Here is a 26,709-nt window from a genome sequence, read left to right as displayed (position 1 = left end):
TCAAACCATCATGGAATGGTTTCCGTAGTTTGTAAAAACTCTTCACACATATTATTTCATTTATTCTCATTTCCATTCAGTGAAAGATAGTCATTATTCTCACCATCACCCCCTTTCACAGATGAGGAAACTGAGGCACAGAGGAGTGAAGGATCTGATCTGAGATCATACTGCCAGCCAATGATAGCCTTCTGATGCGAAGACATTTCTCCAGCTCTACCCTGCCAATCCCCTGAAATTCAACTTAACTCTGTTTGGGGTATCCTCATTGTTACAAATCTTCTCCGTTTATTATGGCTGATTTCCACAAGAGGCCTCAGCCTGGCCAAGAGGAACCTTCTATTTTTCTTTGCAAGTAAGTTTTTCCTCTTCTCCTGTCTGGAAAAGGTAGCTTGGCAGCCAATTCAGTGAGCAATTCAGTGATTTAGGAACAAATATGTGGTACAGCTGAGTCGCTCCAGATGTTGGGCTAAATAAGGCACAACTGGACTTTTTGGGATCTGAAACTTCTTCAGACCAAACTGAGAGAAGGGGCCTAAGAACACTTGATGGAGTAATGATAATATTCTCATTCAATAATGCCTATTACATGCCAAACAATACAGAGAGGTAGGGCTCAAGATAAATAGTCGGTAAATCATATAATTTTATGATAAAAGATAATAATTTCTCTTCCTTTGGTTACCCTTCTTGTAGGAGGACTTTTCCACTCCTGCACTGTTGAATTCAGGAGTAGCTTTATGACTTGAGTTGGCCAATGAGAAGTAGACAGAGATGACACATGTCTTCCAGCTCGCGGTTTCCATCTGCTACAGAGGCTGGCAGTGTTCCAGAGAGAGGCTGCCCTGGGTCCCAGAGAGAGGTGGAGAAACCAAGTTTCAGCCAATCGTTAGTGGACAAGTAGTGTGAGCCAGCAGTATTTCTCCACTGTGTGGAAAGCCACTGATGTTTTCAGATTGTTGTTATAGCAGTGTAGTCCAGCCCGTGCTGACTGGGAAACTTGCACAAGATCCCATAGCTAGTACATGATTAAGCCAGAACAATTTTTCTCCAGCATTTAATGAATGCTTATTGCATTAACAAGGCTAAGTGTTTTCTATATATTATCTTAGTCAATCCTCACAATGACCCCACATGTTTATATAGTTCTTATCTTAATGTTTTAATTAAGGACGTTTCGGCTCACATGGCTTATAAGGAGCAGATCCAGGACTTGAACCCAGAGTACCCTGAATTCATATCCAAATCTCATAATTACTAATGCATGTTGTATCCATGTTCACTTCTTGAGGACATGGAACTTGAGAAATTGAAAAAAGGAGAATGAATTTGCCAACCACTGTCAGACTGTCAGATGGTAATTATGCACTTACCAAGTTCAGAGAATAAGGTGAACTGCCCCAATTTATAAATAATAACCCAAAGAACGCCCTGTGCATGGGCAAAGGAGGTGAAAGCACTTGAAGGTTCCTTGACACTCCCCCTTTCCTGCTTACCTCCCTTCTCAGTTCAGTTCTCCTGCTCAGCTACCAACCCAGAGTTCCCACTTTCTCTCTTGTTAGTGGACAAACGAAGGCACAAGAGCTACCTTCCACCCTGAGGAGAGAGCCAACAGTACCATGGGGAACAGAGACAACAAAGATTTTTGAAAGACACAGATCTGAATTCAAGTTCTGACTTTGCCACTTACCAGATTTGGGACCTCAGGCAAGTTGCTTCCTTTCTGCATCTGTAAAATGTGGTAAGTAATCATGCCTGCCTCACTGGACTACTGGGGTGGAAAATGGGATCTTTTTAATAAGTGCCTTGGGCTGGGCCTGGCATATAATAGATATTGATGAACGTTGATCCCCTTAGGAATTTACCTCCTGATCCTCCCAAATATGTGTGGAGCCATCTGTTTTCCTGTCTGCCCTTGCCCTTTGCTCGTACCTCCCTATCCCTTCCCTGAGAGAACCACATGAGGAAGTGCAGGTTAGCCTACTAGAGGATGAGAAGTCACATGGAATATCAGCAGGCTTTCCCAGTTGGTAATGAACACCAACTTCCAAATGTGAGTGAAACCCTCTTGGACCATCTAGCATCATCTGAGCTACAGGTAGCTGCAGCTCTAAGAATGACCCCAAGTGAAACCAACACATGAACCACCCAGCTGAGCGCAGCCCAAATTGCTGGCCTACAGAATCGTGAGCAAGTATAATGGTTGCTGTTAAGCCCTTTGGTGATAGTTTGTTATGCACAGAAGATAACTGACATCCAAAGTCTTTAACACACAGCTCAGAGGTGGGGTGGGGGGGCTTCTGGGTTCACATTAAATTTCCATTCTCTAGTACCACCCTCTATATCACAGGCATGGGCTCCCAGCATTCCTGCTCCACTGGCCCTGTCTGAGACTAGACCAACCATACTCCCTTTCACACCATGGAGGCACTCTAGATAGCTGGCCAATGGCTGTTGTTGCTGAGGTCTCTGGGGTTACCTCAGCTCTTCTTTTCTCAAAGCCTGGTTGTTCTACAGATTCGATGAGCTTCCCTGGTGTCCTTCAGATAAGTTCCGTCTATCCTTGAAATAGCTAGAGTTGGTTTCTGATGCTCATACCCCCAAAATTCTTAAAGAATAAAAGTTTCCTTCAAGAAGTTTGACCCTGCAGATGAGGAAAATGCAGCTGGCAAATATGTTTAAATGATCCTTGTACCCTGAGTGCCATGCTGGTCTCTGCAGAAGAAGAGTGAAGAGAAGGCACCAACCTTACTTACCCTCATGGAGTCTCCAATGGAAGAGTCTTCCTGGATCAGTTTTTTTATTGCTTTTCCCCTTAATTTGCAGACCTGAAACTAAGGAGAGTTCTGCTAAGTCATTGACTTTGAAATACGCCTAATTAACTTGAGTTCTAACGTATCATCCTGGCTTTACTAGAAAAACCACAAGCAGATCTGATTCTTCACTACTTGCCCATGGCCATTCAAATACTTGAAAGATGAGGACACAAGTCACCTCTCTTCCTTAGTATCCTACTTAGTAGCCCAAAAGGAGCTAATACTTTTCCCTGTGACTTTTAAGCCTTGCTTGATATTGTCTTTCTTTCCCCTCCCCTTCTCCCACCCTGCTTTAAATTTGGCCCCTTTCAGAATTCAGATAATATAAGGAAAAGCATTCATTGAACCGATCTTGACTTTGACTTTGACTTGGGAGGGGAATATTTAGAGAAGGCCTGGGAGTGAATTTCTTTGTTAAAAAGATTGTGAAACCCTCACAGAAATTTCATGGAAATTTTTCATGAGGAAAAGGTAGTCAGTAAGTATGTTTAAATGCTCCTGTGTCCTGCACACCATGCTGGTCTCTGCAGAAAAAGAGTGAAGAGAGGCAGAAAGGAACAGGAAGAACAAAGAAGACACTTACATGCCAGGCACCGTTATATGCAGGATCCAAACAACCTTGTGAGGTAGGCAATGGTATCCTCATTTTACAAATGAGGAAACAGAGACCTGAAGAAGTGAAAAGAATGCCCAAGATCACCAGTCTTAATTCCAGTCTAAGCTTGTTACCCAAGCTCCTGCTTTTTCTACTACCTGGCTGTTTTTCCAGGAAGAAAGCAATAGAAGCTGAGTTGGAGCTGCACGTGGATGGTGTCATGCACCTTATTAATTGCCATTAGGAATGATAACTCCATAGTTGCCCCTGGTTCCCAGGTTCCAACACTCTCCAAAGAACACATTTATTTTAAAGTTGTCTTTTTGATATAAATAAGTAATTATCAACAAATGTCCCACAAAAAGGGGATTCCCTCAGTAAATAAGATTTGAAATAGTAGGATACCTCAAAAACTTAAAATATAGAGTTCCCCCATTAATCTCCAAGGGGAAGATACAGCCTGATATTAGTTAGGGTACACCTTAGTCTGCCATAACAAAGATACTCTAAAATACAGTGGCTAAAATAGAAGTTAATTTCTTTTTCATGTATCAGTACAAAGATGAGTGGACCAAGGCAGGACAAGTGGCTCTTCCATCCTCAAAACATGGACTCCAAGATGGCACTAGTGGTTACCATGTCTCAGACAAAAAAAAAAAAAAAAGACAATAGAGAGAGAGTCCAGGGAAAGAAGTTTCTCTTTAAGGAGATAACTAACACACATCACTTGTACTTACATCCCACCTGCCTGAACTCAGCCAAATGGACACAATCAGATACAAAGGAAGCTAAGAGATGTACAGCCTCTAGTTAGGTGCCCAAGTGTCGGGCCAAAACTCCAAGAGTTCTAGCACCAAAAAAATGCAGAAAGGGAGAACAAATACCAAAGGAAAGTTGGCACTTTCTCATTGTCCCCAAATTTATTTTTACATAAATATTTTACTCTATTTTACACAATGTTCCTCAGGACTGGTATTTCATTAAATAGTTTATTAGTCAGGATAGGGTAGTTAATGATGCAGTAACAAACAACCCCAAACTCCAGAGGCTCAAAACAACCTAACTTTAGTTCTCACCCACACTACATGTCTCTAGTGGAGGAGGGATGGGAAGAGAGGGTCTGCTCTGCTCTCTGAGGAGGAGGATGGAGAAGCTGTCCTCTGGAACAATGCTGATTTCCAGGGTAGAAGGGATGAGAGTGTGGGTGAATCATGCACCACCACATCTAACTTGGAGGAAATTTAAGTAGAGTCTGTAGGCATTTCATAGCCTCTTCCTCCAATGCATCTCCCTTTGCTTCCAGAATTGAGTCAGTTTAGAGAGAGCCACCCTGGCTCTCTCACAGTGTTCCTGAGTCTCTTGAAGAGAAAACGGCCTCCTTCTGTCTTTCTTGTCTTGATCTGCCACCATCTCGTACCAATTGGAGTACCAAATACAAGCTCTGGATCATTATGGTAATTGGTAAATGTGTCTGTAATTATTATTTTCCCTGTATCTATGTTCACAGTACCAAGAGGAAGAGCTTATGTCTCCAGTTCTTGAATGGGGTTGGGGTTTGTGACTTGCTTTGGCCAATAGAATGAGGCAGGAGTGACATCATGCCTGGGCCTTAGGTGGCCTCGTACCATGTCTACTCTTTCCCGCCGAAGGCTGTCAACACAATTTGCTCATTATATGATCCCTGTGTGATCAAGCGTAGGTTCATCTGCTGGAGGATGATAGACCACATGGAGTAATCCTAGTTGACGTAACCCCAGATGATATGGTGGGGTGGAGGACCCAGGACAGGGCACCTTGAGGCCCAAGAGGTTGATCATTAGTGTGCCTTGGAACACAGCAAAGGTCACAGAGGTCCAGGGTAACCACCATCCCAGTCTATCTGTCCTTTCCCAGGACATGGGGGTTTCTGGGGTAAAAACACAAAGCCCGGGATGAACAGAACAACTTGTTCACTTTATGGCAAGGCCAGCTGGTCCATGATCTGCATGGTGTTACTTAAGAGGAGCTAGGAAGGGCCAGGAAAATGGAGTGTCTTGCCCAAGAGCACACAGGTAATTCATTCATCCCTTTTCTTCCATTAAGCATACATTCAATGTCACTTAAGTTTTACAATCCTGTCACATGGCTATTGTTCTACAGGTGAAGATCTACCCATAATGTATGTAATAAAAATATAATAATAACCTTTACCTAGTGTCAATCATCTGTCCATTGACATGTATGAATTTATGTAATCTTTGTAATAGTCATCGGAAAGAAGTACCATTATCTCTGTTTTACAGATGGACAAACTGAGACCAAAAAAAGGGTTAAGTAACCTGCCAATGTCACACGGTTATTGAGTGGTAGGATGAGGACATCTGCAGCAGTCAAGCTCTGGAGCATGTGTTCTTTCTCACATACTGCACAGCCCAGTGCCCATCCCAGGGTGCCCGGCCTGATTGCATTCCAGACACATCCACCCTCCAAAGCCAACAGACTCCACTCCAGCCAGAATGTCCCATCAGGCTGACACACATTTTGATGAAGAGGGACAGATGGGAAGACTAAGAAGGTCACAGGTGTGCTGTGCGTGGGTTGAACTTCTGCTCGAGAGGTTAGTTTGGGGGGAGGTGTTGGACCATGGTGAGTGTGACATTATGGGTTAGAAGGACCTGTAACATGGTGCATTACATCACTGTACCTCAGCTTGCACAGCTACAAAACTGGGAATCTGGACCACACTACAATTAAGGCCCCATCTAGAATTGGGGGAATCCGGTTCACCCAACGATTTCAACTCAACAGAAATAACTGAGGTCAGGAACATCAAGGCAGCCAGGACACATGAAAAAAAATTAAAGTAACTTAAAGCAGCTGGAACATCATTTCTCTCCTTTTTTTTTTTTTTTTTTTTTTTTCCCTTTGGTAATTTGTTTTCCAGGCTGCTCTCCTACAAAAATCCAGCCTCAGATCTCAGGATCAGCTGAGGAAAAACAAGAAATAAGAAAGATTATTTCTTGTTTGTCTTTATAGATATATAGCTATAATCAAAGCACTTTTGAACCCTCCACCCCTCGGAAAAAAAAAAAAAAGCCTATGTCTGCATTTTTCCCCCCTAGAGAGAATGTTGACCTTCTTCCTCTTCATCTGGACACTTTCACTTCCTTTGCTGCAAGGTGAAGTGGCCACCAGACTTAGGGTGCAAGCGGCTAGTTCTTTCCGTAGTGCTTTGTGACCCTGGAGCCTTCAAGAAGAAGCCATATGAAGAGTTTCTCTTCACCATGATTGGGCTGCTCTACCCAGCGTTGCTGAGGTGAGTGATTCCTCTAACAAAATCTCTATGTCATGGGTGCCCATGAAAATATTTAATATGCTCTAGTTCACGATTTATGAGTAAGTTCACTGCTCTTTGCCACCTTCCATCCCAAGGTGTAAGGAGCTAACCATTCCCTCTGCTATTTCCTCCACCCGACAGTGCTCTGGTCATATTGCCTGCTCTGTGGTGAGGCCTGACACAGCAAGAGACTGAGGCTTCAGAGGGTGAAGTTTCTATTCCAGTGTCCAGATGCTCTCCCTCCCTTGGGGCCAGCCACACTGCTTCGTCCTTGGGCTCTTTCCCGTTGCCTTGTGTTTCCCTGACTCCATGGCTTCTCTTACTTACCCTTGCAGAGAAACACAAGGAGTTTTCTGATATCAAAAGCATGTATGCTCCCTCTACATAGTTTACATTTTAGCTGTAAGCTTCACCTGATAAGCTCTTCCAGAAATGTTGGTAAGGGATGCTAATCAAATCAGTTGATTATTGAAAGCAGGCTACTTTCTCTCAGCACAATGTTGGGCTCTGCTGGGGACACCGAAGGGCCTATGACATATCTGCTATCCACAAACTTGTAACCTAATTGGGAGGCAAGTAGCATTCATCCATTCTTTCCTGTCCTGTGGACATTCAGTACACAATTCTTGCATGCCTACTGTAGGCTGGGTATTTGGGAACCCATGCGAGTGGTTTCTAAACTCTGAGCTCTGGCTCCCCGGGGCAGGAGTTGGGGAATGAAGTTATGACAAAGGGTCACAAATCCATGTATATCACAAGCAGTGCCTGCAAATTTTCATTCTCTTCCTACCCATGCGTTCATTTGACAAATATGTACTGAGTGTTCATAAACATGGAATAACGCCTCAGATATGTCTGTGTATTTTCCAAAAGCATTTGGATGCCATTGTGATCGATTCAATAGAACTCCATTTAAAAGTTTTACTGAGTTTGGAATGTCCTTTTCTCACTGGGTATTTTCCAAGTCAGTGGATGCCAGGAGTTCATTATCATCATGGCACTGCACAAAACGAGTGAACGCTTTTAAAATGTGTTCTTATTCTGAAAAATGTGGGAACTTCTGCAAGAGAAGGTTAACACAGGGTCCAGAATAAGACCTGAAGGTGTCGGTTTTGTCGGACGGCAGCCAGGCATGTAAAGGCAAAGAAACCAGGGAGATGTGAGGGGAAAACACAGAGGACATGAACGCTGTATTTAAGCAACACTCACCCATGTCAGTCTATGGTAAGAAGAGCACATTACTTTAAAATATGCACATAAACTCTCTCTTTTAAAATGATTTAGGGGGGAGGGCGCCTGGGTGGCTCAGTCGGTTAAGCGTCCGACTTCGGCTCAGGCCATGATCTCGCGGTCCGTGAGTTCGGGCCCCGCGTCGGGCTCTGGGCTGACGGCTCAGAGTCTGGAGCCTGTTTCAAATTCTGTGTCTCCCTCTCTCTCTGACCCTCCCCATTCATGCTCTGTCTCTCTCTGTCTCAAAAATAAATAAACGTTAAAAAGAAAATTTTTAAATGATTTAGGGGGCGTCTGGGCGGCTCAGTCAGTTAAGTGTCCAACTCTTGATTTCTGCTCAGGTCATGATCTCATGGTTCATGAGTTTGAGCCCCACATCGTGCTCTGTGCTGACAGCTTAGAGCCCGCTTGGGGTTCTCTCTCTCTCTCTCTCTCTGCTTTTTCCCTGCTTACATATGCTCTCTCTCTCTCTCCTTTTCTCTCTCAAAATAAATAAATAAACACTTTAAAAATAATAATAATAATAGATTAATTGATCTAGTAACCAATTAAGTTATTTTATATAGTTAGTATCTCTTACATATTATAACTAATAAATAAGTCCAGAACATCTAAATCTCCACCTCCCTGACCAATCTTGGTTATTTCGCTCCATTTCTACAGTGTAGGCTTTTCAAAAGCAAAATATATTATAATTGTCTGTGTTCATCATTCCTTATACTTTTTCCAAGTGCTTTCTCTCTATACATGGTTTGACTGAACATCACCAAAATTATGAGATGCAGACAGGACAGAAATCATTATCCTTATGTTGTAGATGAATTTAGAATGCCTAAGAATAGGCAAGGAATTACATGGATACAAAAATAAGCAAGGGTTGGCTAGGTAAAATGGTCAAGAGAATGGATTACGAAGAAATGTGAAATGATCCTGGGATGCAGAAAATCAAATCCTGGGATTTGGGAAAGAAGGGGGAAGCCAGAATCCCATGCTTCTACTGGCCATCATACGAGTTCTAAGAAGATCACACTCATGTTAAATGACGATCTCTTAAAATTGAAGAAGAGACATTTTAAGAAGGGCCTAGGAAAAAAAGGCAACAAAAATATGTTTGAAAAAATGAAAAGTAAAATCTAGAAAAGACAGTCCAACAAGCAGCGTGACACATGGCGGGAGAATTAAGGGCAGCTCAGTGAGATTCAAGTCAGCTGCATGGGATTCAACCTCCCGGTACTTTCTGTTCACTGTATTTTCATGGAACAATAATTCACGTGGCCTAAAAAAGTCCTGCGGACTAAACTACAATGGGTCTCATTTCAAGTGATGCATTTTTCGAAATTTTTCTCACGTTTATTCATTTTTGAGAGTGTGAGTGGGGGAGGGGCAGAGAGAGGGAGACAAAGACTCTGAAGCAGGCTCCAGGCTCTGAGCCATTAGCACAGACCCTGATGCAGGGCTCGAACCCACGAACTGTGAGACCATGACCTGAGCCGAAGTCGGCCGCCTGACCCACTGAGCCACCCAGGCACCCCTCAGGTGATACATTTTTAAGTGAAGGCAGCAAAGCCAGAAGAAGGCGCGTGGGCTTGAATTTTGCCTTCAGCAAATTTTGCTTTCAGCACACATTAGCTATCAGGCAACTACTTAATACTTCAGCTCTCCAAACTTCCTTTTTTTTTTTCCATCTCTAAACCGAGTATGATAGTCTTTCCCTTGCCTCATTGCTTCAAATATTCCCGTTGTTGTATGCAAAGCACCTTGTCAAGTACCCGGACATAGCAGAAACTCAAGCAAGGAGAGCTGGTTTATTGGGTGGTGGTGCTGGGTTTGATTTATGTGTGTTCTCATGGCCTGAGCACTAGACTGGGAGTCAACAGAATCCAAGTTTGGGGTCCTGACTCTTCTGTTTAGCAACCATAGGATGAGATGTTATTAAAGGTATCTATGTTTCTTCGCCCCGAATCTCTTCACATAGAAAAATGAGCGTAACTTCCTTTCCTATTGTCAGTTCAAGGCTCAAATGAAACAGTGTGTGTGAAATGGCTCTTAAATAGAAATGTCGCATGAAAATAGAATACATTGCTACTGAGTCTTTCTTTTTTTTTTTTTTTTTTTTTTTTTTTTTTTTAACATTTTTTTTTATTTTTTATTTTTGGGACAGAGAGAGACAGAGCATGAACGGGGGAGGGGCAGAGAGAGAGGGAGACACAGAATCGGAAACAGGCTCCAGGCTCCGAGCCATCAGCCCGGAGCCTGACGCGGGGCTCGAACTCACGGACCGCGAGATCGTGACCTGGCTGAAGTCGGACGCTTAACCGACTGCGCCACCCAGGCGCCCCGCTACTGAGTCTTTCAAAACTAACCATCTAGGTGAAAACAGACGTGTCACTCTATCGGTAACAAAGGTATCCCGGTAACAAGAATAGAGTAGAAGTCTCTCTGTTTTCGGAAGTCCGAGTCACAACAAGAAAAATCCCTCAAATGACGAGATGTTTAGTTAACAGAGGGGAGACTGTTCCGTTTTAAGGATGAGGAAACATTTGAGCAGGCTTATGAGGGTCATGATGGACTGCCCATCTCTAGGGTGACATCAGAAAGGATGAAGAGCCCTCTGTCCTGAATTCATCATAGAATCAGAGAGTCCTCCACTCAGGAGGGACCACAGATAGTGCAGCCCACCCACCTTGTTTGACAGAAGAGGAAACTGAGGCCCAGGGAAGTGAAGGTACTAAATCACAAGGACACCCACAGCGGGCGAGCTTACCACCTGCCTCTGCCTTAGGCTTCTGCTCACTGTTTTCCATGATGACACCGTGACTTCTGTTCAAATGCATACCCCCCATGGCTTTAACATCTCTGCATCTGGTCAATGGGAAGGACTGGAGAGCAAATCCAAGGCTGTCTGCTAAGCTACAGGATGGAATAACTCGAATGTTTCAGTGTAGGGCTGGAGGGCAGAGAGGGGCTGCACTGAGTTCAGCATCTTGAAGATCCTCCCCTCCTTTTGCATGTATGATATCATCCAGGAAACATTTAAACAACCTAGATGGAACGAAATGTCTTGCCAGGTGGCAGCTTGTGATATATACAGGCAGCCCCTGACTCACAAAGAAAGACTACAGAGGTCCCATACATACAAACAGCTGCTGCCATCCGCCTGGCCCCCACCACCTTGCAGCTGCCATGAGCTGTGTGAAAAAAATTAAAAAAGAAAGAAAGGGGATAGAAAAAAAACAAAACTTGGACCACTTGCCGATTCGGCACATTCAGAAGCAGAGGAAGGGGAGAAGCTGTGGAAACAGGAATCACATAAAGGAAGGGACCCTCCAGATGAGTTGTCAGCCATGGGTGATCTGGTAACAGCCCCACTCCCTTTGCCTTGGAACATCTTCTCCCGGGAATGCCTGCCCTCTTCTATCCACGTGGGCAGAAATTCTATCCATGTCGGATTTTGCCTCCAAGCCTTTTTGGAAGAAGGGAGGCAGGAATAAATAATAATTTACCGTTAGAAATCTCTTAAAAAGTCACTCCCCTTTATAAAGGTTAATACTGAGTGCCTACCTCATGGGGTTGTTGTAAAGATAAAGTGAATAAATAAATAAGAAGTTCTTGTGACTGGGGTGCCTGGGTGGCTCGGTTGGGTGAGCATCCAACTCTTGGTTTCAGCTCTGGTCGTGATCTCATGGTGCGTGAGTTTGAAAGCCACATTGGACTCCACACTGGGGAGCCCGCTTGAGATTCTCTCTCTCCCTCTCTCTCTCCCCCTCCCCCGTGTGCTCTCTCTATCTCTTTCTCATCTCTTTCTAGATAAATGAGATATCTTAGGACTGTGCCCAATATGTGCTGTAACTCCAGTAAGTGTCATGAAAGTGTTAGTTCTCTGTATAACTATGATTATTTCCATTTTACAGATGAAAGAAATGAGGCTTAGAGAGGTTAAATTACCCTACCTAGGCCATATAACTTAAAGGTAGAACCAGGATTCAAATCTAGGTCTGTCTCCAATCCCATCTTAACTACTGTACTAGCATTCATATGCCTCACATTGGGCAACCACTCACACATTAGCAAGAATTAATTCATGCACATCGTTTTCTGCTGAAAATCAGCTAAGCTCAGCTGCACTCAGGAAACAGGAATTTGGGCTAGTGAGGGAGTAAAGAAGTTCATCGGGGAAAGAGAGGAAGACCTGAGTGAGAGACCACAGCTAGGCATTGAGTAGGAAGCTTGGAGGCAGGGATACCCATGAATGGGAGATGTAGGAAGAAAAGACCGTCTGGGGGAGTCAAAGATGAATTCTGACCCATGTGAAATTTCATCTAGATCTGACTCAGGAAAGGCGGAGGGAGATTTCTATCTTTTTCCCCACCCACCACCTCTTGTCCCACCCACGGCTCCAAATTACTTATTAGTACTCTTGGTAGACTACAAGAAAGTTTAAGTAAACTTTTGTGGGCTGGTTGGAAACAAAATGCTTCCACTCCCATTCGCACCGCGTTTCTTTTGGGAAATGTGTGCTGAGTTCTAAACAAATGACTTGTAATTTAACACAACGTGTGTATACTTCGTGTCTCCCTGGGCTGGGCACCGGGCTGGGTGCTGGGAATAGGAAAGGAGACATAAGGCAAGGTCTCTGCCCTTGAGCAGGAGCCCTGGCGGGGACAGATGTATAAGCAGCAAAGAGGCAGTGTGCTGAGTGTCACAGGAGAGGTGTGTACAGAGTGCCTCGGAGCACAGAAGAAGGGGACAGGGCACTTGCTCGTAAATCAACTTTCGGAATCCAACCCTTCTGCGACCAACCCTTCTGCAAGTTGGGAACTGCATGCAACGCGTTAGGAGTTACTGGGAGGCCATACTTACCGTGGAGTACTGAATGAACTCATTCTTCAACAGGACTCTCGTTACCGGCTCTTTTTCCTGGCAGGCGGTAGTATCTGTGGGTTTTTTCTAACCGGTTAGAAGAGAGAGAGGTGATTGCGTGGACTCTGAACTCAGGCTGCTCTGGTTTGAATCTGACTTTCGCTTACTACCAGTAGGACATTTGCCTGTCTCAGTCTTGGGTTTTTTAGTCTGTAAAATGGGACCCATGAAAATACCTTCTCCACAGAGAAGATAAATGAGCTAATGCATGCAAAGCCCAGTGCGCGACACGGAATAAACAAATCTGGCTACTATTAGCCAGGTGATAGGTATTAACTTGTTTCATAGAACTTCACAAAGTGGAGTGCCGTTTCCGGAAGATTCTTTTTTTTTTTTTTTTTAATTTTTTTTTTTTTAACATTTATTTATTTTTGAGACGAGAGAGAGACAGAGCATGAGCGGGGGAAGAGAGAGAAAGAGGGAGACACAGAATCTGAAACAGGCTCCAGGCTCTGAGCGGTCAGCACAGAGCCCGACGCAGGGCTCGAACTCACCGACCGTGAGATCATGACCTGAGCCGAAGTCGGACACCCAACCGACTGAGCCACCCAGGCGCCCCAAAGGAAGATTCTTTTCAGGGATATCCAGACAAGCATATTTACATTTTTATAGCCTATATTTATCTTCACGTACATACAGCACATCAAATCCAAATTATATTATTTTTTATTTAAAAAAAATTTTTTTTAGCATTTATTTATTTTTGAGAGACAGAGAGAGACAGAGGAGAGCCCGGGAGGGGCAGAGAGAGAGAGAAGGAGACACAGAATCTGAAGTAGGCTGCAGGCTCTGAGCAAGCTGGCAGCACAGAGCCTGATGGGGGGCTCCAACCCACAAACCGCAAGATCATGACCTGAGCCAAAGTCGGATGCTCAACCGACCGAACCACCCAGGCACCCCTCAAATCCAAGTTTTAAAGCTCGCATTTCATAGGATGAATGAAAATTTTGGGAGAGTAAATTAGCCCAAAGAAAATGATTTAGTAAATAATAGTCTGATGTTACATCTTGTCTTTCAAAATAAAAGTCACAAGCAGACTAGGGTACTTGAACCAAAGCTAGGGCAGCAGACAAAGGTTTCCTTTTACATTTTTCTTCTTTTTTTTCTTTCCCTTTTTTTTTTTTTTTTTTGCAACTTGTCATGGCTTGAATTAGTTTTATTTTTCTTCATATCAAATATGTATATGAAAGTACACATTAAAATGTTCTCTAGATTTTTTTTAAAAAGGGATATGGCCGGGGCAGCGGGGGGGGGGGGGGTGCGGGGGGGGAACATAACAGATTTGGAAACGCTGCAAGCCATGGTCACCATTTATGTGTTCTCTCACTGTAATGAAATTCAAAACTTTCATCTGGGACTCTGGGGAAAGGCACCATTTTCTAATGCCCTAACTAAAGGCAAAGTGCATCTGAATAGCAGAAAAGAATGCCTTCTGCATGCCCGCACTTTCTTGGCCCCGATTTCAATCCTGGTGGAAACATTCCCTGAAGCCTACGACAGCTGAGCTTTTCGCCTGGAATTCAGATGATCAGAAAAGGAAAATTATACCCTGAGGTTCTGGGGGCACTCGGCCTCTTGCGATGCACACCAAAGCCAGAGAGTGGACCTGCCGTCTGCCACGTCGGCCCCATGAGCTGGGGGAGCTTAAGCCAGAGGGGAGTCAAGGTTGGGGGTGACAAGATGACAAGGACAGGCCCGTGTCAACTCATTTGCTGGGTTTCCCCCAAGTTGCAGTAGGGTCTCTGGGGCACCCAGCCACCTTTACCCCTTCTTTGTAAAAACTACCCCCAGGAAAGTCCCTCTGCCTACCACAGCAGTTGGCTTTTGAAGCCTATGGAATAGTCATGGCCAGACGGGGTTTCCCTGGGGTCAGTGTCCCCGTCAGGGCTTCTCCTGGCCCTGTAGTGTCACCTCCGCTGACAGGCTTGCAGACGGCAGAGTGTGTTAAAGGCACACAAGACCAAGGAACACTGTTTGCTGAGGTCTTTAAAGATGTCTGTCAAGCAGAGGTTTAGCCTCATCCCAGCCGTATGTCTTCTGCTCTCTGTGGAGACGGCCTCCCTAACTAAGCATCCTCCCTTGTCCTCCACCGACCTGGTCACACAGTCCTTATTCCCCCTGCTGGGAAAGGGAAAAGCAATTCATCTCCTTGTGGATTCCCCCCACCCCACCCCGCCCCGGGAGAGCAGGTACAGAGGAGAGGCTACTCACCAAACTCTGGGTAGTGGCTTTCAGGTCAATCCCTTTATTTCAGCCTCAAGAATAGAATTCTCAGGTACAATACAGGGCACTCAGTTAAACTGGAATGTAGGTAAACAATAAATAAGTTTTTAGTATGAGTATGTCCGCAATCTTTACAGTAAATACTTATATTAGGGGGACCACAATACTTACAGTAAATACTTTTTTAACAAATTTTTTTGTTTATTTATTTTTGAGAGAGAGAGAGAGACAGGGTGTGAGTGGGGGAGGGCAGAGAGAGACACACACACAGAAGCCAAAGCAGGCTCCAGGCTCTGAGCGGTCAGCACCGAGCCCGATGCGGGGCTCGAGCTCACGGACTGTGAGATCGTGACCTGAACTGAAGTCGGATGCTCAACCGACTGAGCCACCCAGGTGCCCCCTTATGGTAAATACTTATACCAAATATTACTGGCTGTTTATCCGACATTCCAATGTAACTGGGTGTCTATATTTTCATTTGCTAAACCCAGCAACCCTACTCCAGAACGACCCCATGAGGCTGGCATTATTATTCTTATTTTACAGACGGGCAAATGAGGTTGGAGGGAGGAAGCGACTTTCTGGAAGCCATAGTGTTCATGGGAGACAGAGTAGAGATGAGCTTTTCAACCCAGACCCCCTGATTTCAAGACCAAGGTTCCTTCCACAACACTACCCAGGGATCCAAGCCTTAACTAAGAGGGCTAGACGGGACGCTGGTGGAGGAAAGTGAAACATTCTCTAAGGAATACGGGGACATTCTTGGGTGCCTTGTTCACAGTGTAGCTAATAATTCAACAAACAGTTGGTGGCTAGAATTGCATTGAATTATCGCCAAGCTTGGTAGCTGAAAGACTCTGTTCCTTTCCTATAAACATTCTTAAGAAAAAGACTTGGCCCTCTCTCCCAGCTCAAGTCTCCCTTCAACACAACCCTTGAGTGCCCGCAGGGAGCCCTTCACCCCATGTGCATAGGCGGTGGGAGATGAGGTCATGGGACACAGCTCCAAACGAAGCCTCGAGTCATGTTACAGCCATTTAACACAGAGGAAACCCACAGGACTGGAGGAATTGGCTGGCCCCGGAAAAAAAATCCCGTCCTCTTGTAGCTGGACAACCTTCAAAGCTCAGTGTGTACAGCTTAGTTACCTTGCTTGAACCAGGCTGCCTCACCAGAACTTGAAAGTATCTACGTGCGCTTCGGTCAGTGTTGTTTTAGGGGAGCAGAGGCTGTGGGGATAAAGAGAGAGAAGGGGTATCCCGCTAGAGCTCTTCCTCGTCTGAACGTAAGATCAGTCAGTAGAACTCATCAGCCTGGCTTCCTTCTTAAATCTGTGAAGATCTTTGCATCTGCACATGGGATTCGGAACACATGCCTAGATGCCCACAAACGTCCAGGTCCTAAGCGGAGTCGCAGTGGCTCCCTCCATAGGGAGCCACTTACTTTCTTCCTCCTTTTTTCTTGTTTTTAATGTTTATTCATTTTGAAAGAACGCAAGTAGGGGGAGGGGCAGAGAGAGTGGGGGACACAGGATCTGAAGCAGGCTCTGTACTGACCGCAGCGAGACTCGTGGGGCTCGAACTCAGGAACTATAAGATCATGACCCGAGCCAAGGCAAGATCGTGACCTGAGCCAAGGTCGGACGCTTAACCGACTGAGCCACCCAGGAGCCCCTTACCCTCCTTATCTTAAGTCCCAGCCTTTTCCTCCAGACCCTCACTGGAGAAGCCATGTGAGGATAGCGGGTGGCTAGAAAGAGTCAAGGAAAATGGCATTGAAAGAAAATGTGAACCCAAATCTGTCACCACCAGGAAAGTTGGCTACCTGACGATCATTTTAATATCTGATGAGCAAAGCAATAAATTCTCACTGGGGGAAAAAATTTGAAAGTGCTAGAAAGTATAAAGAAACAAAAACTACCCATAAGCCCATCACACCAAGATATAACCTCTCCTAAAATTGTGGTATATTTCTTTAAAATCTCTGTCCATATAATAAACATAATTGGCCTCATATTTCATCTATGACTTTGTATTCCACTTTTTCTAACCTAACAAATTCTAACTTCTCTCACATCGTCAAAAGCCCTTCAAGGAATCTTTATGACCTTTGATGGGCCTTTAAGAGATACATTGACAATGGCATCATTTATTTATTCTCCCACTCCCTAAAGGTTTAGAGAGTTTCCGCTGCTTTTCCTAAAAGATATAACATAGCATTGAACATCTTCTTCACATACGTTTGTATCAGACCTTTAGTACCTGTACCCTTATGGCTAGAATCTAATAGGAGCACCTGGGTGGCTCAGTTGGTCAAGCATCCATCTTCGGCTCGGGTCATGATGTCGCGGTTGGTGAGTTCGAGCCCCACATCCCCACAGCACAGGCCCCACAGCACAGGCTCTGTGCTGACAGCTCAAGCCTGGAGCCTGCTTCGGATTCTGTGTCTCCCTCTCTCTCTGCCCCTCCCCCACTCTTGCTATCTCTCTCTCTCTCAAGCAGCAAGTTCCAATCCCCCTTCGACTCAGGCCACGGTTTACAAGAGAGAAACAGAGACAGAAACAGAGAGATAGAGGCAGAGAGAAAACCCCAGGAACAAGTTTCAGAGAAACCACCGCACGATGTCATTTCGCCGGGAACATGACAGCAAAAGTCCTCAGAACTGTGCCGCTTGGTATTTTTACAGAACCATCGCTTGCCGATTTAGTTAATGATAATGTTGGGTTCCAACTTCTTTCCGAAAGGGAGCCTCAAGTGTTCTCAACTTGGACAGAGCTGGCTTAAAAATAAACAAATAAGTTATATAAGTCCAACTTTTGGAGGATCAGGTTTTAGAAGCCAAAGCGCTGGGGTAGGATTAAAGGGGCCTGCCTCACATCTTGTGGCCGGGCCTCACGTGTAGCCTTCAGGGCGGAGTGTCAAGGGAGCGTTCCAGCTGTCCCTGAAATCCAGCTTCTAATTTGAGCGGCAACACCCACCAGGAACCCAGGCGGAGTGCACCCCACGTACCCGTGCTTAGAAGATGGTGGAAAGAAACAAAAAAAACCCAAGTGCAACCACTGGTAGATGGAGACCGACTTTTATTTATTTATTTTTTTTTCCCCTCTTTCCCACTGTTAGGTCTTTTGAAAGGCTTAATGGTGTTATTCTCTGTCCTCTTCTGCTTGACAGCCGGCTGCATTTTAGCGGGAAGCAAACTGATGACTAGGTATTATTGCCTTTTGAAAGCTCCTCCGGGAAGAAAGATGTCCGATTCCTCAAAGTGACCAGTGTGGATGGAGCCCCACTTTGGGTCCAGCTGTGGGAACTTTCAAGGGGCAGAAGAAGGCCGGGGGTCCAGAAGCCTCTGCGCACTCCCAGGGTAGACAAGAATATGTAGAAAGGAGTGTATTCATTCGAGGATTTATGTAGCACGATTATCAAGAGCTTTGTAAGTGGGAGGTGCTTCGGAGCTGAGGTTAAAGGATAAAGTAGAATAGACCCAGCCAGCAAATTGCTTATTGTAGCTAAGGTGACCAGATCTGTAGACCAGGGGTCTACGTGGGCCAGGAAAGCAAGGTAAAAACAGTACTCGATTCTAGCCAACAGCTAGCTTCCTGGAATGCAGACCCAGTGTGGCTCTAGCTTCAGATTTTCCAAAGCAGGAGAATGTGATTTTTCTGTAAAATATCCCGATGGCTTTTTAAGTTGGCTGAATTTTTTTTTTTTTTTTTAACACTATACAAACCAAGCACAACCTGTACCCACGAGCTGGATCAGAACAAGCCATCGGTGTAAACACGCAGACTGTGTTTGTTAATAGGGAGAGAAATCTACCCTATGAAAAAGGCACTTGACATAAATAATATGTTTAATATGATCCCATTTTTGTTCCAAATCGTGCATTTGACGCATACAAGAAAGATGGAAGGTGATACATCAGAATGTTAACAGCAGGGCCCAGACAGCCGGACTATAAACGATTTTCCCCCTCTTGTTTCTCTGTTTTTAATGCACTTTTCACAATGAGCGTGTTACCTCAGTAATCAGAATTTTCAACAAAATTAAAATTTTAATAAAACCCCCCAAGCGCTTTTAGATTAAAGTATTATGAAAGAGATAAAACATTATGAAGGCTTTAAGAAATAAACTAAGGGGCGCCTGGGTGGCTCAGTCGGTTGAGCCTCCGACTTCGGCTCAGGTCATGATCTCACGGTTTGTGGGTTCGAGCCCCACGTCGGAGCCTGGAGCTTGCTTTGGATTCTGTGTCTCCCTCGCTCTCTGCCCCTCCCCCACTTGTGCTCTGTCTCTCTGTCTCTCTCTCTCTCCCTCTCTCAAAAATAAATAAATGTTAAAAAAAAAATTTTAAAGAAAAAGAATTACTGAAAAATATTAAGAATAATAAAGTTTGAGTAATAAGAAAATAAATGGTGTGCATTGGACATTTTCAGAGAGATTTATTTTACTTATTTATTTATTATTTATTTATATATTACTTATTTATTTTACTTATTCTTATTTGTGTTACTTATTCAGGCATTATTTTACTTATTCTTCCCAACTTCTGTGTAATGATACTACCTCTATTCCCCTACACAGGGGAGAGGGTGAGGCTCAGAGAGGTTAAGTAACTTGCCCAAGGTCACCCAGCTCCTAAGTAGCCCGGCTGGAACTCAAAACCCAGGTCATCTGTCCTAACCTTCAGTAAGAGATTACGGTAGTCTTCCCTTCTCCAAGGTTTCCACTTCTGAATTTTCAGTTACCTCCAGTCAACTGTGGTTTGGCAGCAGCAGATCTTCCTTCTGATGAACCATCAGAAGGTCAACAGTAGCCTCACGTTCACGTCATAGTGCCTGGGTTAGTCACCTCACCTCATCTCCTCACACTGGCATCTTGTCATCTCATGCCATCACAAGGAGGGTCGGTCGGTACAGTACTGCTGTGAGGCATTTTGAGAGACAGAAAGAGACAGAACCACATTCACATAACTTTGGTCACAGCCTATTGTTATAATTGCTCGGTCTTATTAATCCCTCCCGGTGCCTCATTTATAAATTAAACCGCATCATCAGCATGGGTGTCTCAGAGAAACGTGGTACCTACAGAGTTTGGTACTATCTGTGGTTTCAGTCATCCACTAAGGGTAAGGGAGGATTAGTGCACTGGAAGCAAAGTGAATGAGGAAGGTCAAGGAGGTGGTAGTCTTTGACCTGGGCCTAGAAGACCCAGTAACACTTCGACCCCTAGAGATAGGAAGGAACCAATAGCGCTAAAGGAGTAGAGATGATCCCCGGGGGCGGGGGGTTTTACAGAGTTCGGAGGAAATGAGGTAGATGGGCCGGAGACCGTCACAAGACTATTAAGTACCTTAGGACTTAGCCGTGCTAAGGAATTACACTTTATTTATAGTCAGTGGGAGCCACTGACATTTCCACTACCAGAATGAGATCAGCGCCACGGTGAATTAATTTGCTGGGGGCTGCCATAGCAAAATGCCACAGGCTGAACGGCCTCAACACCAGAAATTTATTTCCTCACAGTTCCCGAGGCTAGAAGTCCAAGATCAAAGGGTCGGCAAGTGTGGTTTCTCCTGAGACCTCTCTCCTTGGCTGGAAGATGGTCGCTTTCTCAGCGTGCTCTCCCATGACCTTTCCTCCAGTGTCTTGCCTTCCTCTTCTCATAAGGACGCAGTCAGATTGGACTCAGTGGCCTCAGTTAACTTAATTTCCTCTTTAAAGGCCCTGTCTCCAAACACCTTCTCAGGTACCGAGGGTGAGGACCTCAACACGCGAACTTGAGGGGGAACACGGCCCGTAGACATCTTATCGTCTCTTTCCCCCGTTCACCATTTTCTTGAGTACAAAACCAGCCCAACGTGAACAGTATCCCTCTCGGCTCCGGAACCCTAAACACTCATCCCTGGAAAATATGTGAAGAATTACTGTTAAGATTGCTCTCTCCATTTTCCTGGAGCTCTTTTAAGTCCAGCGTCAGCGTACAAGGTCACGTCCAAAGAAGCGCAGTCCAAATAGCCACGGGAGACTTTTAAAAAATATTTTATTTTAATTTTTTTTTAACATTTTATTTATTTTCGAGACAGGGAGAGACAGAGCATGAACAGGGGAGGGTCAGAGAGAGGGAGACACAGAATCTGAAACAGGCTCCAGGCTCTGAGCGGTCAGCACAGAGCCTGACGCGGGGCTCGAACTCATGGACCGCAAGATCATGACCTGAGCCGAAGTCGGCCGCTTAACCGACTGAGCCACCCAGGCGCCCCTAAAAAATATTTTAATCTCTCATTTGCATCCTTCAAAACAAAGTTAGAGAGGACCCAAATCATGACCTTCCAGCAACACTTAGAACCCTGATTCTCTCATACTCATTGAAGCTCCTTCCTTTCTTCTGTCTACACCCCTAGACCACAAAAACTATCCTCTCCCCTCACCTCTCCCATTCTCCCAAATGTTTATTAGTTAATTGCTTTCTACAGGACAGGGGGCAAGGGTCACATTAATAATGGTCTGCCTCATCACACACAGACATGTCCCACCGATGCCACTAACACAACCTGGCATTGGCATAGCTCTTTGTGAACCAAAGCTTTTTTTTCACCTCAGTTCTATCACCTGGTGCTTCCGACAACTCAGACACCTAGAGGCACTTCGATCTTTGGAGGGTGGGGGAAGAATGAGGTTTTCAGAAATTTTCCTGACAAATATAAGTCTGGCTAGTGATAGGGTAGGAACCGGCCGGTCCCTACGGCTTTCTCCAGAGGATTCAGCCCGTGATGCTTCTCTTCTCAAAACAGGTGGCAATGGGGCTTGGCTCACTCCTCTGAAGTGCCCTGCATAATATTAAGAACACTGAAATATTCCAGAGTTGCCCAAAAGAAATTTTAGCTTGCCAGAAAGCACAGCGATAGGTACCGATCTATCTATAAATGCAAGACCTCTTTTCTTTTCGTTTGTTCTTTTTTCGTTTCTCTTCTTTCCTTTTTTACACCCTCCGCCTGTATCAAATGGCTCGCTCCATGGAAGTCACTTGGAAGGCAGCGGCAGGAGATGGCAGAAAAACGGTTTCTCCCCTCGACGGTGCTGTCAGGGTAATTTGTTTTCCTCGTTGCCGTGAAGGAAACCGTCAGCACACTTTGCCCACTCGAAACCCCTGAAACTGCAGTTATGAGGCTGTACGCAGGAGGCCAGGAAAAATAATTTCTTGGGGTGGCTTGGTACTTTCAGAGGCCTTTTACTAGTGACCTGTAATACTAATTACCCAGCCTTCCTGTCTGAATAAGACATCTTTATGATGAGTCACAGCGGGGGAAGCCAGCGTCAATAAACCGGCCACAGAAATTCAATTCCATTGCATCTCAGAACTGGATTCTTTGGATCCTCACAGGCAAATCCAATCTCCTTGTAATCCAGGCAAGTGTTGGGTGTAGAAATAGAACTGCTAGGCATTTTGACGGGAGAAAGGAATCTGGTGCTGGCCCACTTGGGTACAAAGAATTGAATAATTTCTTTCTGCTCTCTCTCTCTTTAAGAGATCAACGTATAAGAAATCCTGGTTTCATCGTTTACTGGCGAAATGTGGCATTCTTTTGCAACTTAATCTCTCCGTGCGTTGGTGTCCTCATGTGTAAAATGGGGAAAATGGCACTACCCACCTCATCGGGTTTCCATGAACCTTAAATGAGTTAATATTTATAAAGCAATTACAACAGTGCCTAGTACATAGTGAGTGCTCTATGCATATTTGAAAAATACACTTCGAGAAAAGAGTCATGTGGAGTCAAATCAGGCAGAGTATCCTGAAGAGCAGTGTTGGCTGACTGTGCCCCGGGATCTGATGCTCTCTTTCCTACACAGTGGGCCTGAGTGGGACACACTTGGGTGAGGGCAGCCCTTCAAATATGAACCAAGCAAGGCAGTGGAATGCACGGGCCCAGGGGCGGCCATTTGCTTTCACAGACCAGCGAATGACCATTCTCAGAAACAAAGTCAGCAGACTTCAGAATTGTCCTTCCTAAAAATGAATCTTGAAACCTCTATCTCTGCACACATGCTTAATTTACCTAAACTTTAATTTAGCATTTTAAGATGAAATGATTTGCATTATCAGCCCAGCAATGTGCCACCCACTATCACCCACTGAAAGAAATACACTAACAGAAAATAAAAATTACAAAAATAAATATATGCACAAACTTTTCTTTCACACTGAGAAATTCTGCGTTGTTCTTTTATCTCCTTAACCTGCTATTTCTGTTTATCTTCCTCCTTAGAATTTTATCTACTATATTTTTATAAGTTAGTCTTCTGTTGATTAGCTTGTTGTGCTTCTCTGCAATGCGTGTGTGAATATTTTTCCCTCTGGCCGCTGGGCACTAAATATTAAAAAAAAGAAGAAAGGAAAGAAGGAAGGAAGGAAGGAAGGAAGGAAGGAAGGAAGGAAGGAAAAGAAAGAAGAAAGAAGAAAGAAAGAAAGAAAGAAAGAAAGAAAGAAAGAAAGAAAGAAAGAAAGATTCTTTGAGATTTAAGTATCATAAGTTATCAGAAGTATACAATTGATCAAAACATCATCAATATATTAACTTTTGATATATAATGAGAATCTCAAAAGTAATTTTTAATGCATGTCAGTAAGATGAGTGGAGATATTTCCTCCCAATTAATTCATATACTCAAGAATGACTATCACTTACTATAAGAAAGATTAAAATTAATCTAATTAAAAGATTAGAATCATTGCTATTCCTGGGTTTTTTGGTTTTGGCTTTTGGGGTTTTTTGTTGTTTGTTTTTGTTTTCGTTTTGCTTTGTATAGATGTGACCACTGAGAACTTTCATGCATATAAACAAGTAGATGGTGAAGGGAAGCACGGACATTCAATTCTTTGAACTCCTTCTGAATTGTATGCCCCAAACACAGTATAACTCTTAATCATCTATCGCTTTGATTAGGTCTTTCTCCAGCTTAATTGAAAGTAACTAATTGAAAACCATCTAACTTGAGACAAGATTTATTATCCAGTCACTAATGTCAATTCTGTGAAGTATAACCAAAAAGGCCAAGACTTGTAAATTACCATTATTTTACCTGTTACCTTTCCTTCAGAGGCATTTTGTTAAATTTGTCTCAGTTAAGAGCTGAGAAAATCAAAATACTTATTTCCATACATCTTTTAGAGTAGAACTGTTTTAATGCCTTGGTATTGTTGCATGCTTTAAGTAAAATTTTGTCAAAATCGTATTCAGATTTGGTTCATTCAAGTGACAAAAAAAATTCTATCATATAACCTAATGAATTATCAAACAAATCAGCCAAGTTAGATGTATTTCTTGTCATTAAAAGTGTGATTTTATTTTTTAACTAAAGTGTCTTAATAATCATTTTGGGAAAAAAATAATCATTTTGGAGAGTATTATTAAAAACCACTGGGAAATAAATTATGAATGCGTGATAGAGAACAAATCACTAAAAAGCAGTCAAGTTTACATTGAGGTAGATCAAATACAATTAATTCTATAATGAGTGTAAAGCAGAATAACAACGTTGTTTCTCATTACTTGATTTGCAATAAAATGGCACACTATTTGGCTAAAACTATGTTATTTGAGCCAGAAATGTGACAGAAGGCACAATATTCTTTCCTTAAGTTATGTGAATGTGTGCTTCTAACTCTGGTGTGTCACTTTGGGAATAATTAAATGAGAGGTACATTCAAAAATCAGAAATAATTTTGTTAATTTCACTGATCCTCATGCCCAAACTTTTCTATTTAATGAAGTTATTTCATAGGAAAATAATAGGTATCTGTATACTTACTACCAAAACCAATCGAACCAACACATATCAAATAACTATTTTTTCATGAGAGGTAGGCAATATATGATTTTATTATAATCAGTTCTAACAACCTCAATAGCATACACAATATATGAAAAACATAACCTAAAATTTCTATCTGCAGGTTTTATCCAATGTAGCATGGAAATCTTAGTGGTCCAGAAAACATTCCAGTTATATCTGTTAAGAGTTAGCAGCATTAATTAGCCTGGACAGCTCAACTGTTGTCAGGAGCTTTTCTTTCTAACTAATGATAAGTCCTAGGGATGGGGCATCAGACTTTTCTTAAACACACAGATTTCTCCAACACGCACAGGCACACACACAGATGCTGCCATTAATAATCGAATTCAACCACAAGAACAAAAAGATTGTAGGATACCCCTCCATTAGATGATAATGGTCGGTGTTTTTTGTTTTGTTTTGTTTTGTTTTTAATTTTTTTAACCTTTATTTATTTTTGAGACAGAGGGAGACAGAGCATGAATGGGGGAGGGTCACAGAGAGAGGGAGACACAGAATCTGAAACAGGCTCCAGGCTCTGAGCCAGCAGCACAGAGCCCGACGCGGGGCTTGAACTCAGGGACCGCGACATCATGACCTGAGCCGAAGTCGGACGCTTAACCGACTGAGCCACCCAGGCGCCCCGATAATGGTCAATGTTTAATGAGCACTTCCGATATGCCAGTCACTGTTCAAAGTTATCGGCATATACTAGCACTTACCTGGTTCTCATACAGCAACTTGGTGATGTGGGTCTGATTAACATCCTCATTAACAGAGGAGGAATGGACATTCAAAGGCCACATGATTGGCGGCTGGGGAAGGCGGTGTGTCATCCAAGGATGCCTCGCCCCTGACCTCAAGTTTAACTGTCACATTCATTGCCTCCCTGGCACATGAGTCCATTTTTTATTCCTTCCATTCCATAATTAACCACTACTATTCCACAATAACAACCACTGTTGTAGGCAGAATAGTACCCTCCCCCAAAGATGTCCACATCCTAATCTCTAGGACCTATGAGTGCATGGCAGGAGGGACTTTGCAGATGTGATTGAATTAAGGATCTTGAAATGGAGAGAATGTCCTGGATTATCCTGGCATCATCATAAGGTGCCATGTAAAAGCAAGGGAGGCAGGAGAGTGAGAGTTATAGGCGACCCGACCGTGGATTCAGAGGTCAGAGCGAGTGATTGCTGACTTTGAAGATGGAAGCAAAGAATGTGGGCAGCCCCCAGAAACTGGAAAAGGTGAGAAAATAGGTTCTCTCCTAGAGCATTCAGAAAGGAAAACAGCCCTCCTACCATTTTGATTTTAGCCACATAAGACCCATGTCAGACTTCTGACCTCTCAAACTGTAGAATACTGAATTTGTGAGGCTCTTTTTGGCTTTATTTACTTATTTTTTAAGTTTATTTGTTTATTTTTGAGAGAGAGAGAGTGTGACTGGGGTGGGGCAGAGAAAGAGGAGGGGAGAGGGAGAGAATCCCCAGCAGGATCCTCACTTTCAGCACAGGGGCTCGTGGGGCCACAAACCACGAGATCACGACCTGAGCCGAAATCAAGAATCAGATGTTCAACCAACTAAGCCACCGAGGCGCCCCTGTGTAACTTTGTGACCACTAAGTTTGTGGCATTATTACAGAAGCACTAGGAAACTAATTCAATCGCCAAGGCACAAATAAAAGGCATCAATCAGAGCAGGGCATAAGCATTCACACACCATCATATGCAAGCTGACTGCAGCAACATGCTCACTGCCAAATAAAGCCAGGAAATA

General features: G+C 43.8%; 1 protein-coding gene across 2 annotated transcripts in view; it reads left to right on the top strand.

The window, feature by feature from the left end:
• Nucleotides 1-6,589: 6,589 nt before the first annotated feature.
• Nucleotides 6,590-26,709, top strand: part of RBPJ (recombination signal binding protein for immunoglobulin kappa J region) — a 221,373-nt gene continuing 201,253 nt past the window's right edge. The window contains exon 1 of one of the 2 annotated variants that reach the window (XM_058722911.1): nt 6,590-6,706. In XM_058722911.1, the coding sequence (XP_058578894.1) occupies nt 6,675-6,706 (32 nt within the window). In that variant the 5' untranslated portion in view covers nt 6,590-6,674. The remainder of the gene's footprint in view (nt 6,707-26,709) is intronic. The other variant, XM_058722914.1, reaches the window with a different exon arrangement.

This window comes from Neofelis nebulosa, chromosome 3 (genome assembly GCF_028018385.1).
Source record: "Neofelis nebulosa isolate mNeoNeb1 chromosome 3, mNeoNeb1.pri, whole genome shotgun sequence".
NCBI lineage: Eukaryota > Metazoa > Chordata > Mammalia > Carnivora > Felidae > Neofelis > Neofelis nebulosa.
The sequence above is the reverse complement of the archived record's forward strand: the minus strand, read 5'-3'. Positions and strand labels throughout refer to the sequence as shown.